At 41.2% G+C, this 18,454-nt stretch overlaps 1 protein-coding gene across 1 annotated transcript; it reads left to right on the plus strand.

The window, feature by feature from the left end:
• The first annotated feature begins 210 nt into the window (after positions 1 to 210).
• On the plus strand, positions 211 to 15,960 carry LOC115381922 (occludin-like). The gene is made up of 9 exons (XM_030083566.1): positions 211 to 311; positions 4,827 to 5,421; positions 6,849 to 7,040; positions 7,817 to 7,984; positions 11,726 to 11,889; positions 13,651 to 13,869; positions 14,480 to 14,651; positions 15,353 to 15,394; positions 15,658 to 15,960. The coding sequence occupies exons 2-9, from the start codon at positions 4,843 to 4,845 to the stop codon at positions 15,754 to 15,756; spliced, it is 1,635 nt and encodes a 544-aa protein (XP_029939426.1). The 5' UTR covers positions 211 to 311; positions 4,827 to 4,842; the 3' UTR covers positions 15,757 to 15,960.
• The last annotated feature ends 2,494 nt before the right edge of the window (positions 15,961 to 18,454 follow it).

An 18,454-nucleotide genomic window follows, 5' to 3' on the forward strand; every position in this document is an offset into this window, starting at 1 on the left:
AGCGCCCTCTGGCGGCGGACAGACGGCGGTGCAGCGGCGGGCCTCATCTCGCGGACGGGCGGGACAAAGCGCCTGTTGGTTCGCAGGCTGTGTGGAGTCTGCAGTCCGGAGTCCGGCCCGGGGCAGCTACCTGAAGCCGTCCGCAGTGAACCTCCCGGGGAGACTATCGCTCCGAATCAGAGGAAAACACGGACTCTGAACCAGACCTGTGTGTGTTTCAACTGAGGCAGAAGTTTTAGCAGGACGGAGAGTTTTTCAGGGAAGCGGGACCAGCAGCGGTCAGGTTTTTATCCCCGGTCAGAGACCCGCAGGTAAGACGACCGTGTGGAGAACTGAGCTTTTTGTTTAAAATGTTAATCCATTTCAACACAGCTGTTAAACAAAACCCGACAACGACCGAACTGTTTGATGAAAAGGCTCTAAGCGACTATTTCAAGGAACGTAACGGGGCTTCGACAGGTGGCTCCTCACCCACGGAGCAGTTCTGAGACTTTAGGGTTGTTATTTTTTTTCTGGCCATTTTCTACACATTCCATTTGTAACCTTTTAAAAACAAAACAACTGATGCCATGCGGCGTGGATGTGGTTAAAAAAAACACCTTTTAACTCAACACCTGTGACTATAGAGATTACAGCACAGACTCCCAACCTGCTATTAGGAGTTTCTAACGGTGGCGGTGAAGCTGTGTTTACATGAGTGATGTATGTAGATGCAAGTGGGCCAGTTTCAAGCCTATAAATACTTGTGTTATCCATATGTATGATTCATGTGTTTGCTGGTACAGCTGTGGTGCTTCTGTTAGTGGTGTATTACCTTTAGTTATACTGTCATTGCTTACACATCACCCTCAGGTACAAAATTATTATCTAAAACCAATTCAGTCCAGTCCACTAGCCTTCAGCCTTTACTAGAATGATCTTGTTTACTATTGTTAATTTGTTGCCTAGTTGCATTAAATATCATCCTGTGTAGTCAGACTTTATATATAAACTGCACTTGTCATGTAGGTTGGCCCAGTTGAACCAAGACTAATACAATGATTAAAAGACCAGTGAAAACCAAGCAAATTAAGTCTGATTAGTTAAATTGGGAGAGAGAGATAGGTCAATTAAATTAAAAACCAGACAAAACGCCTTTTAAAATCTCTTAAAAATATTATGTAGATTGTAAAGATGACAGAGGAAAGGTACAGCTGATGTTAAAAAAAGTTAAAAAAAAAGACATTCCTCCCAAATATCTAAAGAAAAGGTCTTCTTTGTTCATTCACCAAACTGCATATCTTTCAAAAGTCTAAAGGTATGAATAAATATGGTCCTGTTGGATGTAATCATGTTAAAAAAAATAAAAAAAAACCTGTGTAGCAGCAAAATTACTCCAAGCATCTCTCCCACATGGCAGAAGTGCAAAGTGGTAGTGGGAGTGAGATGGAACGATAGAGTTTCTGGAATTTCACTATGAGGACTTAAGATTGACAGTGTTTGACTTATCAATCAATCAGTCAATCAGTCAGTCAGTCATTCAATGTAACCATTATAGTTATGCCTCAAAGTGCCACTAAAGTTTCCAAATTGTTAAATCTCCACTTCCTCAGAAGACTTTGGACTTTTGAGTGGGTGGAATAGTTTTCCAAGGCAATAGTAAGCAAGTGTCTTTGTCCTGGGAGATTTTATGGTTCAAGAGATTTTTCAGCTGGGTGTTTTTGGACAGGAAGTTTTCCTTGAATCCTGTGTGCAAGAGGGTCCCAGCATACATTGGGCAGAGGCCTAATTGTTTTTGACAGATGTAAGACATGTGACTGTATAACTGGAATTCCATCATCAGCAGCAGATGATAGAGTCTCTGTGTTTCAGTGGAGTTCAGGCGGCGGCTGGTGGGTGTCTGGCCTGACCTGTGACTGTGGTCCAAACACTGAGCTTTCTGCCCTGCTTGAAAATAAGACGTGTGAGCCAACTTCTGGCAAAACATTACACTACTAAACATACTACAGCTACTACCGCTAAATTCTTACTACAGCTGTCGAGCTGCAGCTACAGAAAAAAATATATGAAAGTAAATTATAACAAAATTTCCTTATGCACTGATACTGTGCAATTTGTGCACAACTAAGATGAATATTCAACTGAAAACAAAGTGTCATTGTTGACTGCCTGGCCAACATTGATCTCTGTTATGTCTACTAGTATTCAAAATACTCAATGTAAATAATGAGAAAGATTTATCTGGCAAAAAAAAAAACCTTAAAACAAAAAGTTATATTTCCAATAGGAGATGTAAAAATCACCAAAGTCTAGAAAGACTTCAGACACTTATTGCTTTTGTTCTCACAGAAATGTTTCCCTGTGATATCTGTTTGAAACAGAGGTCCTTCTATGCATGCGTTTTGGAGGGAAATGCCAGTGATTCAGGCAAAATTGACAGTCTTTGAGTAAAACCAATTTAGCTAATTTGTAGTGTTGTGAATTCCACCATGAGATCTATTGGTGTGTCCTGATAAGTTTATTGCAGGACATCTGCTTTCCAGGAACATGAGGTGTGATTTAATTTGAGACATAAACAGGCCAAGACAAACTGTTGGACTAGATCCTCAATGGTGCTGATATCTCATGATTTCATCCTTCTGTACATAAGCAGAAATGAATTTGAAGTTGATAGTGTTTTAACAGTATGTTAAGTGCTTTGAAGGGTCAGAATTAGCATTTGTATTTCTGATACTGTGACGGGGATATGTGTCACAGAGGATAGCTGAACTCTCGTGTTTATCATGATTATCAAGTTAGACAAAAGTGGAGGTAGGAAATCAGCTGCAACTCACTTGCTAACAAGACGGCCTGTTGATCAACATTAAAGGACACCTGACACTGTAGCGCACAAAGTACCGTCCACCTGTCCTCCCTTCCCTCTGTTTTCTGCCTCATTCCAGTCGCGAGCAGCACAGAGGAGCCCTTGTTTGATCCACCCTGGACAGTGCCTCACTTTTTGCTTTCTTTCTTTCTTTCTTTCTTTCTTTCTTTCTTTTTTTTTTTTTTAAACGCTGACTCCATGGCAACACTGTTCCCGTGACGAGCAGCCCTGACTTTTGCCCCTCCTGCTCCCGAAACAAAAGCAAGAAGTTATGGAGGGAGGGAGACAGGGGGAAGAGAGTCAGGGGACAGGGCAATTGTAAAGGGGATGAAAGATATGGTGGAATGAAGGGGGCTATAATGGGAAGGTGTCTGGGATGGAGGCTCCGAGGCGAGACCTCGAGGCGAGACCTCCTCTGCTCTGTGTGCCGAGTCCCATAAAGAAGAAGTAGAGTTATTAGGCTGTGGGCAGTGCCAGGGGCAGTATGCCTATCATTGTCTAAACCTTGAAATGGATTTTTGCTTTGCTCAGAGTCCCACCAAGAAACCAGGACTGCTGAATGCGGTTAAAGTCAATGCCACAGAATGCAGTACTTCGCCAGAGCCTTAATCAATTATCGTATTAATATTAAAATTGATCTATGATTATATCAGAGTTATCTAACTATGGGCTTCATGCAGCACTTTTAGTTTTGTAGAAGGAACAACAAACTGTTCACTAGTTTTTCAGTTGAGCGAACCGTTTAATCTCTCGAAGCCGGTAACCTACCGGTCAAAAACTAATAGAAGCAAAGCTTAACAAATCCAGAGGAAAGGATTCACAGTCAACATGTGATCAGCTCAAAACAAGATAATATTTGGACTTTTTACTTGAGATGAGATGAAGCAGATAATAATCTGTTGGTCTGTGGATGAAGGATTAATCAGAAGCAAGTTCTTTTCTTTATTCTCTGTTTGCATATGTTTTTTTTCTCAGTTTAATACCGCAGTAAAGTCAGATTAAAAAAATTGAAGTCTTGACCTTGAGCTCTGGAACTACAGATTTTTTTTTTTTTTAAGAAACAGTGAAATGAGGAGATAAAATTGTTTTTTATATTTTTTCAGACCATGTGATATATTCCCTTGTGTTTTTCAGGATATTGCTGTCAGAACTGTATTTTTATCAAATGAAGAAGACAGTTTGCAAAAACAAATAAAGATGAAATATTTGACTTGCTGAGGTTCTCGTCTTTCTAAAGTTACCAAACATATAGACTGTCCAAGGACTCAGCGTGGAGGAATGAACAACCTTGAAACCTTTGAACAGAACTTTGAGAAATTTGTAGCAGAAAATTCTTTTTTATCTAGACTGTGTGTGTGTGTGTGTGTGTGTGTGTGTGTGTGTGTGTGTGTGTGTGTGTGTGTGTGTGTGTGTTTGTTTGTTAGAGAGAGAGTGAGAGAGAGAGAGAGAGAGAGAGAGAGAGAGAGAGAGAGAGAGAGAGAGAGAGAGAGAGAGAGAGAGAGAGAGAGACTCCTGCAGTCTCTGTGAGGAGGCAAAAAGGACAGTATTGTGGTTGGGTGTCAGTCAACCCTACCCTGGTACCGATATCTCCAAATCAGTCTGACTTATCCAGTTTACAGACATTAAGGTTAAAGTCAGTCCTCCAATCTGTGTCAATACTGAAGCCAGGTTTACTCTAGGCAAGTTGAAAGATCTAAACACTGTGGTTTGAGTGTCGCTTCAACTTGAGGAAATGAAAATTGCACAAACAAGCTGTAGCCGCCATAAATCACACTCGTATAGAGGTTGTAAAACATTTACTCTCTTCAGTTACTGGATGTCAGTACCAGAGAGAGTCACGCCTATCTTCCATATCTTTCCCTGTAGCTTCACTCATATCAGTGCTGTTTAAAGCAGAACTGCACAGACCTTCTGAACCACATGAGGTACTCTTTGCCGTCTCATGTTTTTTAGAGTCCTTCTGTTTTGTCGTTTCTGCTTTTAGACCAAGACATCTGTCAATGATGTTTGACAAACAGCATTATGATAGCCCGCCGGTCTACAGCCCTCCTTTCACCGCACCTTCCAACAACGGCTATGGTCCACCAGGCAGCTTCCACGGCCCCCAGAGTGACTACAACGCATACCCGCCTCCACCGGGATCTTACTACATTGAGGACAAGCCGCAGCACTTCTACAAATGGCTGTCGCCTCCAGGGATCGTCAAAGCCATGATGGCTACCGTGATCTTGCTGTGTCTGGCGATTTTTGCCTGTGTGGCTTCCACACTCATGTGGGACATACAGTATGGATATGGCGCGGGATTGGGCTATGGTGCTGGTATAGGCTATGGCAGCGGATACGTTGGTGGCAGCTATGGCTCAGGCTTTGGTAGTTATGGAGGCTATGGGAACTATGGGAACTATGGCTCCTACATTTCTCCATACTCGGCCAAAACAGCCATGATTGCCATAGTAGCCATTAACTTCGCAGGGTCCCTGGGCTTCTTCATCGCCAGTTTTTCTAAATCCAACATGTTCCGCAGCAGGAAGTTCTTCCTGGCCATCCTGATAAGCACTATCATCATGGCCATTCTGCAGGTAATACCCATTCAGATTTTAGCACCAAACTTGCTCGTTGATTACTGCCTATCTGTGAAATTTGTTGGCCTGCAGCCTCAGTAATGTTTATCAAGAAGCACTCAGAAAATTGATAATTTCTGCTATTTTTAGTTCAGTGAACTTATGATCACTAATTGGCTTTTATAGGTTGGTGTCACATATATGAACCTTCTTAGTGTAAATGTTTGCTCGGTGGTTATTTTAGTGACGTTTCTACCTAAAACTTAATCCTGCCTTCTTATCTTCCATCAAAAGTAAATGGCAGGTGAACCAGAAATAACATTAGGAGTCACAATGTCAAAGCATTGTGTTTAACAAGTCACTCAGTTGTTTTCAGAGTTTAGGGATTTTTATCTCACTTGCTGTGCTGTGGCAGAGTGGATACATGTAGTACATCTTAAAGTGTGTCTGAGTATCTCAAGGTTTGTATTAATGTAAGCTAGGAGACTGTCAGGGTGAAAAAATGAACAATAGTTCATTCTTTGGCAGAGAAAACAAAGGCAGATAATCCAGAAGACACAACGTTTCAGACTGAAATCGCAGCATAGCATAACAGATAACACAGTCCTTCAGTGTGTATCGTGGTTGCACCTTGGAATAGTTTAGTTTAGTCTCAGACAGTATTAATTATATGTTTGGCTGACCCCTGTGCTTTAACCTTAGAAAGCTATGGGTTTTGTGTTTTTTTTCTTTTATCTGTGCCATTAATAGTTCACACATGTTATGAAGAAGGTTGTGAAGAATTTGTTGAAGTCTGAGGATGATAGATACCAAGAGTGTTTCACATAGCTGTAAACTGCTCAACTGTAAACGGTTCTCTGTAGCTGTTTGCAGTCAATTAGTGTTGAATGAGCTGAATTAGCTCCTGCGTGTTGATACACAGATGTCAGAGTCACACTTAAGCAGTGTCACTGTGACGTCAAATATGACAATACACTGTTTTTTATGAGATTCGGTTTGTTGTTAACGTCTTGGTGTCTAGTTTTTTTGGGTTTTTTTTACAATTAAAACGCCTCTTCAGGTGTATTATGTCTCATGTTTCTAATTCACTCCTTAGTGAATTTCGTACACGATTGTTTTAATGATTTATTTCAACATATTTTCCATATCCACTGTGCATTATAAACACCACAGAGTCAGTAGTCAGACTGATCAGTAGCAAAGTATTTTAGAGACAGACTGGAGAGCACCGAAGAAGCTTTGAGGCGTAGCAGAATAGTTTTCTTCTTGAAGAATGATATGATTCCTCCTGAATTCTTCAGTGTTGGTGAAACTGCCTTTCCCATACTTGAACCCCGATAAGGAGTTATATCAATTGGTTTCACTAATCAGTAATCTCAAACAAATATCCCACACATATTCATCAGTGTGTCTAATTGTGAGATGACTGACTGTGCTTTTTGCAGGGCATCATAAACATTGTATACATTGTTGGAGTGAACCCAATGGCGCAGAGTTCCTCCAGCATCATATACAATCCGCTGCTCGCGTTGTGCCAGAGCCTGCACCAGAACAGCTACTCCCAGATGGGAGGAGTGGGAGGCTTCCCCTATTACAATCAGTATCTGTACCATTACTGCTTTGTGGATCCACAAGAGGTTGGTTAATTTCCCTGTACATATTTTATTGTCAGTTTGTTGAAACAGATTGAAACAGATGATAGAAAACACATTTAAAAGTTAAAGATTTCAAATTAAAACCTGCGGAGTTATCAGCAGGGATCATAATATTACTCATGAGTGAAAAAGCAAAACATATGAGACGCACGGGGCTGTAGCATGCTCTTCTGTCGGCAAATGCAGTTTAATTTGTACATACTGATTAGCAGCTGCACCACCATGTACCTGGCTTAAGCAAGTGGAAATCTCATCAAGAGAGCTACCCCACTTCCGTGAAACTCCTTCCTCTTCATATCTCTAGATAAGCAGTGAATACTTAAATCACTGACCTTGATTAAAGTTAAAGCTGAAAGCCTCTTGATGTTTCTCCGGCTTTCGACTGGTGACGTGCAGGTTGACACCTCCACTCACAATGAACTTTATGTAAAAAAAAAAAGGGAGGGGTGCAGGTTTAAAAATATGTATAGTGTTTTAATCAATTTGCATCAACAGGAAAAGACATTTATAGCATTAAATGAAGTCTGTTATAGTGTTGACATTTTGAAATCATTTTCAATTATTATTTCAACAAACTAAAAAACCCAATCTATCATATGTGCACTAATAATGAAGAATAAAACAGTCAACAAGAGGGATATGCTAAATATAACAAGGTGGTTTGGACTTAAACTCTATTAATAATATTTTAAAAGGTATTTCAGCAACTGGTTGCAGTATTCTTTCATAGACGTTTTCTTTTTCTCTTGTTTTTTTAGGGAGTTGCTATGGTGTGTGGATTCCTGGTGGTCATTGCCTTCGGTGTTGCTGCCTTCTTTGCGCAACGAACGAGAGGGAAGATCTGGCGTTACGGGAAGCCAAACATTTACTGGGACGAACCGCTCGTTGGTGGGAAGGCCTCAGAGGGCAGAGATGTTGAAGAATGGGTAAGAGAATGACGGACGATTGTCCAAATTTAATAAGTCTGGGTTTAGACGGGATTTTCAAAGGGGGAGGAAAAAATGAGGGTTTGGCCCAAACTGACCTGGAGGTTTTGCAGGCAGTGAAATGAACAGTCTCACACAGAAGTTAAATCCAGCCTGAGGATAAATTACAATGTGCACCAACAAATTTGATTATTTGACGACATTTTAAGCAGCAGTTTTTTTCTCACTTTATAATAATGTAACTTACTTAAAAAAAAAAAGTTATTTTGTTTTACCCTACTGCCTTCTTGTTTAGTCACATGTTGTTAGTCACTTGTCTTTATGTGTTCAAAGTGCACGAGAAGCTTTATATAGAGAGATTTGTGAGTTTATAGGCTCCAGCCGGGATACAATCACACCACAGCAACCGTTTTCCTTATGACTGAGTCACTGTGTTCAGGGTCAGGCCTGATAGCAGCGACCGGCTGTTTGTTCACGGTGCGTGACCTGGTTTCACTCTGAGTAATCATTAACCACCTGAAGGAGAGTGAGCAGGCAGGTGGTTTCTGGAGAGCGGTTCTTGGCCTTTTTCAGACATCGGTTGCACGCTTGTCACAGGAGGCTGTAAGCTGAAGTTTGGGTTGATGATTGACTTGACCTGCCCCTTTTTAGACGACGCCTGTTTGATACATTGACTTGCAATAGGTAACAGAGTCATAAAACGCCAGCTCTGAGCTCAGGTTTGTAGATTTAACAGTTGATCATAAACAACACTCACGCGATGGTTTGTCATATGGTTAACTGAATGTCATCAGCATATGGGCACATTTTTGTGAAAAACACAGCCTTGAATTGAACATTGAACTGGATTTTCTCCTTGCCTACCACAGTACTAAACACATGTACGTACATTTTGCCCACAGCTGCTTCTAATAGAATTATGCCTTTAAATGACCAATTGGAGCAGTAAAAATATCTATTGTTACATTGCATTATGTATTGCTGTTTGCGTCTGAGAGAGGTTGCTTGGAGAATAGCGTCACTTTCACAGGGATTTACAAGCAGAAAAGAGTAGATGAGGCGAGTGTGGAGTGACTCCTATGACTGGCCCCAGTGTTTCATAATGGAGTAATGGTTACTGGCGTCATCAGGTCGACTTTATTTATTGTCACTGCATTAAGCAATTTAAAAATTTGAATTACCAGGAGAAAGGTGAATTTTGACTTTGTGATCATCGTATACAGATATTCTTCCTTTTTTTTTACATTTCTAATTTTTGACCAGAGCAGTGCTGACCTGTTTAAAAAAAAAAAAGAAAAACAGGCTTCTGCCACACAGTGAAAATGCAGCTGCCTGTAAGGCCTAGAATCACTTCCAGAACCCATGTGGTGTTTACCATAACCATTCAGATATAGTGTGTCCCACAAAACCTACAATTATTTATTCAAAGTTCGAGACGTTCTCCTCGGGTTGAGTGTGATAGTGCTGCACTACCTGCATTAGTGAGCCACACAATGAGTCATCGGCCTTGTTATTTTCCCTAAACACTAGTCCAGTGACAGCCTGACGCCGTGGCTGTGTTGCGATTGGAGCGTCTCTGTTGGCGAGCCCGGGGAGGCTCGGCTCGCTCTGATGACCTCACACACAGGCTGCATTCAGCTCGCCCTCGACGGCCGCATTGTGTCTGCTCCATGAGGTCACCGCAGCCCGTTCCTGCAGCGCGCTCTGTGCGCTGGAACCACTGCAGATGGAGATTAAAAGCACCGGAGCTGGCTTCTTACTAACAGCCCAACAGCCAGTGGATATTGTTTGGAAAAGCAGTATGAAATGTGAAAGTAGTTGAAAGTTGGTATAATCCTGTGATGGCAAACTTATTGTTGTGACAGACAAATCAGGTTCTGTTTTGTGTGTGCTGGTGTTTGTTGTAGCTGTGTTTTACACATGGTACAGTTGCCCTCACATGGTCCACGGTTTCTGTCTGAACTATTAGTTTACACAAATGAAAAACAGCGACAAAGGGGTACTTTTTGTTAAAGCTTTGATCATAGTTGATAAAGTGCATCATTTTGCAAATTTATATTTAATTGTGAGGGGAACCCGGTTCTAAACCCAAAACAAACAAAAAAAAATCAATGTGCTATCAATGTGAACTCTGACAAGCATCAAAGCCACTGGTTTTGCTTCGAAAGTATCATCACATTAAAGGAAAACACAATTTCTTTCCCCCAGATATTCAGGCAGATTTTTTTCACTGGTGGCGTACGAACATGTCAAGGTTATATTTTGTCCCACATTCTCACACCTCTTTTATGACTCTTGCTTCACGTCAGTATGAGTTTGTTTTGTTTCCAGCGCTGTAACGCTCTACATGTGTTTCCCTACATCTGTTTCTTCTCCATGTATTTCTGCATCTAAATCAAAAAGTCCCCCACAGTCTCAATGTGCTCCATGGCCCTCTCTCTTTTGAAATGTTGCCTCTCCAGGACTATCAGGCGTTCTGACTGTGCTCGCGGTCTTCCTGCTCCTAGTCCAGTTGCCTGTTGTACTGCACACTGAGAGGGCATTGTTAATATCCTTGCATGAACTACTTTCTTCAAACAGGATCCTCCTGCAGCTGCAAGAAAGGCAGCTCTTTCCCAACCAAGCACTCCACCCACCATGATTATTGTTTTTTAGGGGGCATGGCTGCTGCACTGCGAGGACTTCTGGGAGAAGAGCAGTGACTGTGCTATGCTACAAAGCAATAAATAGTTCTCAAATACTAAACCCCAATCAGATTCCAGTGTCTGCTGGTGTTAAGAGGAGCTGACTGTTATTATAGCACATATAGAATAGGATGCGTTCAATAATGTCCCTACTTTGTGTAGAGTTCCTCTAAAAGACCTCAGATGACTGATAAATGCCCTGGATGAAACATTGACCAATCCCAGGGCCTTCAGTGGGACAAATCCATGCATGCAGATCTCTGACCTCATGGGAAAAACAAGGAAAAGGAGATTAAGCGTCGTGTTTTTATATGGGAGCCCCTCTTTTGTTTGAAGACAGAGCAGATCCGTTCCAGATGTTCATGACGATATAAGACAATGGAAAGGGTAAACGCCAGGCTGGAATCATTATTCAATCTTCTGTATGTTTATAGTATTGAGATGAATAATCACTTTCGGTCTCAAGATAATCACAACAAACTCATAGTGGGGGCAGATTTAGTCAAATCCTGTGAATGAGAAAGGTGTGACACTGCAACTTCTGAGATTTAGTTTTATTTGGGACTGATTTATATATTCTTCGTTAATCTGTATTTCTTCTTTGTTTTTGTTATCATGACCTTTTCCAGCAGTGAACCGAACAGAAAACCCTTGTTTCCTTGAGTAGTTGCATTGTGACATCCAATTTCAGGGTTGACCGCTCACTCAAATTTTAACCACTAATTATCATGCTGTATGTCTCTCTTTCTTTCTCTCTTGAAATCCCCGATTGGAGCCGATTTATTCTTCAAATGATAGGTTACAATAGGTTACAGCGAGTTTTTCCAAACCACACAGATGCTGAACAGATAAGAGCCATTTCAATTTACTGAAGACATGCGACTGATGTGACTTGGTTTGTCAGTGAAACATTAGCAATCAAAATAATGCCTCCTTAAAGCAGATATGAGGCAGAAAATGAGGAACATAACTTTACCATTGTGTAGGTTTCAATTGTTTCGGTTGTTTGTTTGTGCTTGTTGAGTGTTTTCCTTCTGTTGTTTCCTGCCTGCTGTAGGTGAACAATGTAGAGGAAAGTCGCAGCGTTCAGGATGCCCCGACCCTGCTGGTTTCAGAGAAGGGAGGCGGTCTGCTCAACGCCTCGGCCAACAGTGTTATCTCCTACCCCCCTGCCAAGGTGGACAGCAGCTCCTACAATGGAGATGCCTTTGACAACAATGAGTAAGTGACCTTCTCTATTCAGCCCTTTTCTCATTCAGAAAAATGTCTTTTTTTTTCAAGAGCTGAGTACAGCACTCTATTTCTTCCTCAGTTTTTAGTGTTTAACTTTATATTTAGGTGTATTTGCTGTAAATGTGTCCTATGGGTCGCCGTAAAACAAAATTCAAAATATCCATTTTCGCTAGCTAAGCATGTCTGAGTGTGTTACTCCAAATAACAAATGAGCTAAATATTACTCATCAGGAATATTTAGATGTTTTGTCAGAAAGACATGTCGGCTCATGGATGCAGGATTAGGGTTTAATTTTTAATTTTTTAATTTTTTGTATTTTGGGAATTACATCTATCTCACCAACTGTACAAATGGTTGGCGAAGCAGCAATGGCTGTGAATAATTTACTTATGTTCAGAAAGTATCTTCAACGTTGCACTGCAACTGCTACAACAAAAAGCCCACAACAAATTATCTTCAAGTCATGTGACTCACACAAGAAATATCTCTTTTAAAGCCTATGAAAATACATTGCGGTTTTGTTTGTGTGCGTGTGCGTGTGTGTGTCTGTCTGTGTGTGTGTGTGTGTGTGACCTTTGAGCCCTTGTTGGATTAACTTTCTCTTGTTTTTTTTCTCTCATTCTCATTCAACTCTCTGAGGAGGTGGAGAAAAGACAGGTTGTTTGTTGAGAAATGTACTTAATTTTTATCAAAGATAAGATTTTATGAATAAACTTCCTTTGTCTGTTTTAGTGCCTATAAAATCAGTGTGTGAGAAATGGTGTCTTGTACACTTTATAGTCTAATAACACTTACAGAAACAGGCACATGTCATCTGACCGCCAGCAGTTCGAGTTGGTTCAAAGTACCCTCTATTTCAATGATTTCCTCTCTCGCAAAGTAAACACGGCCAGCATTTTCATAAGGAAAAGAATGTGAGCCTGAAGACCTGCCATGTGTTGTGTTGTTGACATAATTCATCTTTTTGTAAGGACTGCTAATATTTGTGCCATTTTATTTGGATTCCTTAGCAAATCCCTTTAAACCTACAAAATTGAGCATGTTTCTTTCTGTACTTGTAAATAGCCGTACTCTCCTCTGTTCATTTCGAGCTTCTGTGTGATTCAAAGCCAGATTGAAGGTTATGACCATTCATAACAGAAGTGGCTCAAAATCTTTTTATTTTTACCCATGTTGTTTTTTTATGTGTCACATTGGTCAGTACGTCCTTTTTGTTATTTAGGTCAGTATGGTTTGGGTACGTAAATAATCTTGTTCAAAAAAGTTTTATTTCAGTTTATTCAAAAATTTAATTTCTTAAATTCTTTATTTAGCTGGTACCCCTGCAGCAGCCACTGGATTCTGTACCTAAGCACTCGATTTATCTTTACATTGAATAAAACTCAGTCCATTCGTCAAATTTTTTTTCACTGTAATATGTAAAGTAGTAATGGTGCAGGTATCGTAGCACTGATGATTGTATGATTATTTGCCATAAGTTAAAAAGTTAAATCATGATGTTTGGAACATAATGTGTATTTTCCTTCAGTGCAATTTGATAGTTACTGTCAGCTATGCAATGTAAATGTATCCATATTTAATAAAAAGAAAAAGTGATGATATCAACACTAAACTGTTCCTTTAACGACGTGTTAGTTTAGTAGAGGGTTAAAAAAAAAAAAAGTTTGTTCCTGTGCACTTGGAACCAATTGTTAGTCTTTGCTTTCCAGCTGACAAATTTGTCTTATGTTTTTGTGTCTGTCCAGAAGATACCCAGAGAGAACAACCACTCGTCCATTGGAGGTTTTTTCTCACGGTGGAGGGACGAGCTCCAGCCCTTCAGAGGAGACGGGCGGTGGCCGCAAGCCGTCAGCCCACAGGGGCAAAAGACGCCGGCGTAACCCGGAGCTGGATGAGTCTCAGTATGAAACGGAGTACACCACGGGCGGAGAGACGGGCAATGAGCTGGATAGCGATGAACTGGAGAGGTGACTGTACTATTTGTGACCTGCTCACATGCAGCTTGGATTAGAGATGAAAATGTCATTAACCAAGAACTCACATTGTAGATTGCAGTCAAATACTTTTGCTCTCTTGAGAGCAGACCTAAATCGTGGTACTTGAATAGCGATAAGCTCAGAAAATGAGCCTCACATGAACGTGCTTTTCATCTCCAGGCAGTTTTAAACATTTTAGGTATACAGCAGTAATGTAATACTGTGTAAAACAACAACGTCTGTAATAGTCCATTGGCCAGTTTGCTTATTTCTTATTCTGTCCAGGAGAGTAGTTAATCCTCTCAGGTATGCCGGTTCACATGAGTTTTTCTCAGGAATAGTGAGAAAACTGGAACAAAGGTACAAAAGTGGAAGTTAGCGCAGAGACGGCACTCTTCATGGGTCACATCCCAGAAATGTTATGGAGGGATTAAACACTGTTATTTTCATCAATTCTCACTCATCTATAGTCTTCGAAAAATGTCACTGTTACAGTAAAAAAAACTTCAATAAGGTTGTCATTTTGATTCTTCCCAATATCAGACGAATGTTTCTTTTGTTTTCCTTTTTCACCATTTTCTCTTTCTCTGCTGTCCCCCAGTGTGTATCCAGAGATAACTTCAGATGCGCAGCGCCATGAATATAAGAGAGAATTTGATGCCGATCTTTGGGAGTACAAGCGCCTGTGTGCTGAAATGGACGACATCAATGATCAATTGAACAAACTCAGCCGGCAGCTGGACACACTGGACGAGACTTCTGTCAAATACCAGGTCAGAAAACACAGCGCTCACCTCAAAAGACAACAACCGACAGTGAGGGGAGATAAATAATAAGACCATGGAAATAGACACTCCTGCCCTGGGTGTGACACTATGATACACTTCAATATTTCACATTGAGCAAACTCACTCCACCGGCCTTTTCAATTAAAAACAAAATGACAAAAATATTTATCTTTATATAACCTCTTACTTTATGTTTTTTGTATGATTTTAGTGGTTCACACATTCACGCGTTATATCATGTACATCCTTTTTCCTGAATATCTGAAAATAAATTATATTCTGTTTATGAACAAGCAATAATCATGATACAAGTTTGTCATTATTTGCAATAAAAACCTATTATGCGTAAGTAGTAATACAGATAGTATTACCAATCACAGGTCATTACAAAGGCGAAAGCAATATTACTTTGTATTAGTATCTCAATAATAAGAACATCATTCTGCTCAACAGGAACAGCATAAGCATCAAATAACACTTATTTACTTTATCTATACTTTATATCTACTATGTGAAACAGTCCAAATAACAAAGAAAAGTGACTCAGCTCAACAGACAGAAGGCTGCTATCTGGGACATCTTCAGACAGAGACCATCACAGAACGAGATGTGAAGCAGAAAGAATGTGAGATTCAGTGTTTAGTTTTTTTCATATATCACTATGTTCTTTTTTATTTCTTTCTCAGACTGTGGCAGAGGAATATAATCAGCTGAAAGATTTGAAACAGGTGAGGTGTTTTTTTCTCTGGTTCCATAAAAACAAAACAAAACAAAAAATCAAAACATGCCTATATTGTCAAAATTGGAGGTGTCATGTTACTAAAGCAGGATGTTAGTGTTCCATTTCTTACTTTTACCTTTTACGTTTATGTTGGATGAAGTTTTTCTCATCATTTCCCTCTATTTATAGTGCGTTTGAGAATTTCATCATTGCACAGATTGAACAAACGTTAGTTGGTGTTAAGAGTTGGTGTTTGTTGCTGCTTTGCAGACGTCAGACTACCAGTCTAAGAAGAAAAAGTGTCGCAGGCTGAGACACAAATTGTTCCACATCAAGCGCATGGTGAAGGACTACGATAAGAACCACTGAAGGATCTCCTCAGTCCAGACTCACCTCTGTGGTTGACACAGAGAACACTCACAAACAGGGGCCAAGATACACTCCGAAATGCTACCGAGACTCTGACACACTGAGACCAAAGTTCCTTACAGAACCACACACACACACACACACACACACACACACACACACACACACACACACACACACACACACACACACACACACACACACGGAACACACTGTAAGCTAATAACGGTAATGTCCGTCGTGTTGTTGCAATTACTATTGCAACAACACATCATCAGTAGGGTAAAACTAACCTGTCTCACGACGGTCTACTTGTTTCCTGCTCTGATCGTTTACATATAATCACCATGATTTTGGTAGATCCTGAAAACGAGCCTCGCTCGCAGCTCCTTCTAGAGGAATCTCTACAGTTTCCCGGAAGGGTATGCCTTTTATTTCATGTCAGCATCTGCAGGTGTGGCTGAAGAAAGGTTGTTTAAACATCACCTGATCTTCGGTCACACATGATAGCACTGTGCTCGCTTTCAGTGACTCTGTTAACTCGTTGGATTCGGGAACTTTTCTTTGTTTTATCTCACTATAGATAAGAGATGGAGCAGTATTGTAGAGAACATCGTGGGAGGCGAGGCAGCAAATTTTCTGTCTCTTCAACACTTGGCATGGTGTTATCTTTGTCTGAAAATGATCCCGTGTTCAGTTTTTCTCACACTTGTGTCAGTGTAAGCACCTCAAACATCTGTCTCTGAGGTTAACCGTTTCTAATGGGACCATGTGTTTTTTGTTTTTGTTCTACTGGCTCAGTATCTTCTTAAAGATTTTTGTTTTGATTTGGTACAAATGCAATGAGACCAAAAGCAGACACACTAGCCAATTAAATGTGTAGCGTCATGATAATGTACATATTTATGAACGACTCTGTTTATACTGCATACCAAAAACAAATGTAGACTTTACCGAGTTAGAGTAGTTCATGAGATTCTTTAGCAGTTGTACTCACCGAATACAATAAATAACTTGTTTTTAAATCATTGATCATTCAAAATGTGCTTAGGTCTATGCAAGTTAGTAATTTAGTAGATTTAGCCAAAGTAGAGTTTTTTTTTTTTTTCAATACACTCCTCAACAAACTGTCATGCATTCCTGTATCTATGTTAAGGTATTTTTACATTTTTTTTTAATCTGTGATAAATTGTATTAATCCAGTTCATGTAAAAAGAGTAATGATCCACTGCACATTTTGAAGTGAAGACACAAATTTGATTGTTCATGTATTGTATTTTTATGAAGAACATTGTGGTTATTTTACAAGCCAGATGTGAGCCATTTATTTTGTAAGAATTTATATTCATTGATGCTATTTTACAATTTTTGTAACTGAACGCTTCCATAAATTATGTTGTCTGAAAAGTATTGAATTTAGCGAATAATAAAACTGTCTAATTCTTTTAAAAATGCCACCAAGTACCGTGTTTCCTGTTTGCTGCTCCTGGCAGCGTCCAGCAGGGAGAGCAGGAGGGCTTTGCTTCCTCAGGGGAGTCCAGTGTGTGATGCTACTGCCCTCTATCGGCACAACTCTGAAAACACTCTGCAGCACTCAGTCTTCTCTTCACAGTGCTGACCATGTGCACTCCACACGGCACAGCTGTTTTCAGGGCATGCACTTCAGTATTTAGCGTTATTTACACTCTGCAAAGGCCATACTCGTCGACTATGACATGTTCTTTAAAATGAAAATCTAAATCTTTACCACACAGTTCACGTCACAAAGAACATGTATACTTTTATTTCTTGTAATGCAAAAATAAGTGAGCCATTGTCTTTAACATTTTTCAGTTTTGGCATGGTCATAGAAACAAGTCTTTTCAAAGTCATGTGCATTTTGGGCCGTTGTGGAGGTGGGGGGACCAACACTGGGTCTGACATGCCCCTGGCGTGAGGGCGCCGCGTGATGAGGTGGGCTGTGCTCTTTAGAAATGGTGGGATGTATGACTGCCATCACAGCGACCCGGGCGGCCCAGGAGCTCAGCGTCGGAGGGCGGCAGGAAACCTCAGACGGCGTGGGCACGTCAGAGGAGAGGAGGGCGCGGGCCAGCGGCGTGAGTGTCGCCACGCTCACGCCGCTGGACGCCAGCGTGTTAGATTCGGCACACGGCGGGGCTGGAGGTGGGGGGCGAGCTGCTGCAAGCCTCGGACCGCTGCCTCCAGGCGTTTGATGATCACCTGTATGTTTGGACCGAAGAGGGAAGAGGTAGAAAGTGGCAACCCCAAAATACCCTTCTGGTCCCGTTCCGTGAGGGAGGAGAGACGGAGCCACAGGTGTCTCGTACCGAGCTGGGCGCTGGCCATGGCAAGACCTCCATTGATGGCGGTGGCACGGCACATCCGCATCAGGACCTCGGCCGTGTTCTGGATCTCCTCGATGTCCTCCGGCGATAGCTCTGACCGCTCGTGGCAGAGCTTATCGATGGAACCTAGGAGAAAGGTTATATTGTTAACTAAGGCGAACACCTGATTGCAATTAGCATAACCACGGTCCAGAAAGGAAGCCATGCACCTGTCTCTTTCAGACAGCAGCACGGGCTTTCTGCCAGGCCAGGAGGTGGAGGTGGCTAACAGGCAGAGCCTCACGGTGTCCTTCATCACCGCCGCGAGGTGCTCCACAGGCTCGCGGGGCGCGCTCAGGCGGCTGGCTCTGGAG

The sequence above is a fragment of the Salarias fasciatus genome, chromosome 23 (genome assembly GCF_902148845.1).
Source record: "Salarias fasciatus chromosome 23, fSalaFa1.1, whole genome shotgun sequence".
In the NCBI taxonomy this organism is placed as follows: domain Eukaryota; kingdom Metazoa; phylum Chordata; class Actinopteri; order Blenniiformes; family Blenniidae; genus Salarias; species Salarias fasciatus.

Bases quoted from the DNA above. Each gene is read 5' to 3' on its own strand.
- LOC115381922 (XM_030083566.1), top strand. From the start codon at position 4,843: ATGATGTTTGACAAACAGCATTATGATAGCCCGCCGGTCTACAGCCCT. The intron at 14,652-15,352 runs GTCAGAAAACAC...TTTCTTTCTCAG, and splicing joins AGACTTCTGTCAAATACCAG to ACTGTGGCAGAGGAATATAA. The intron at 15,395-15,657 runs GTGAGGTGTTTT...GCTGCTTTGCAG, and splicing joins AGCTGAAAGATTTGAAACAG to ACGTCAGACTACCAGTCTAA.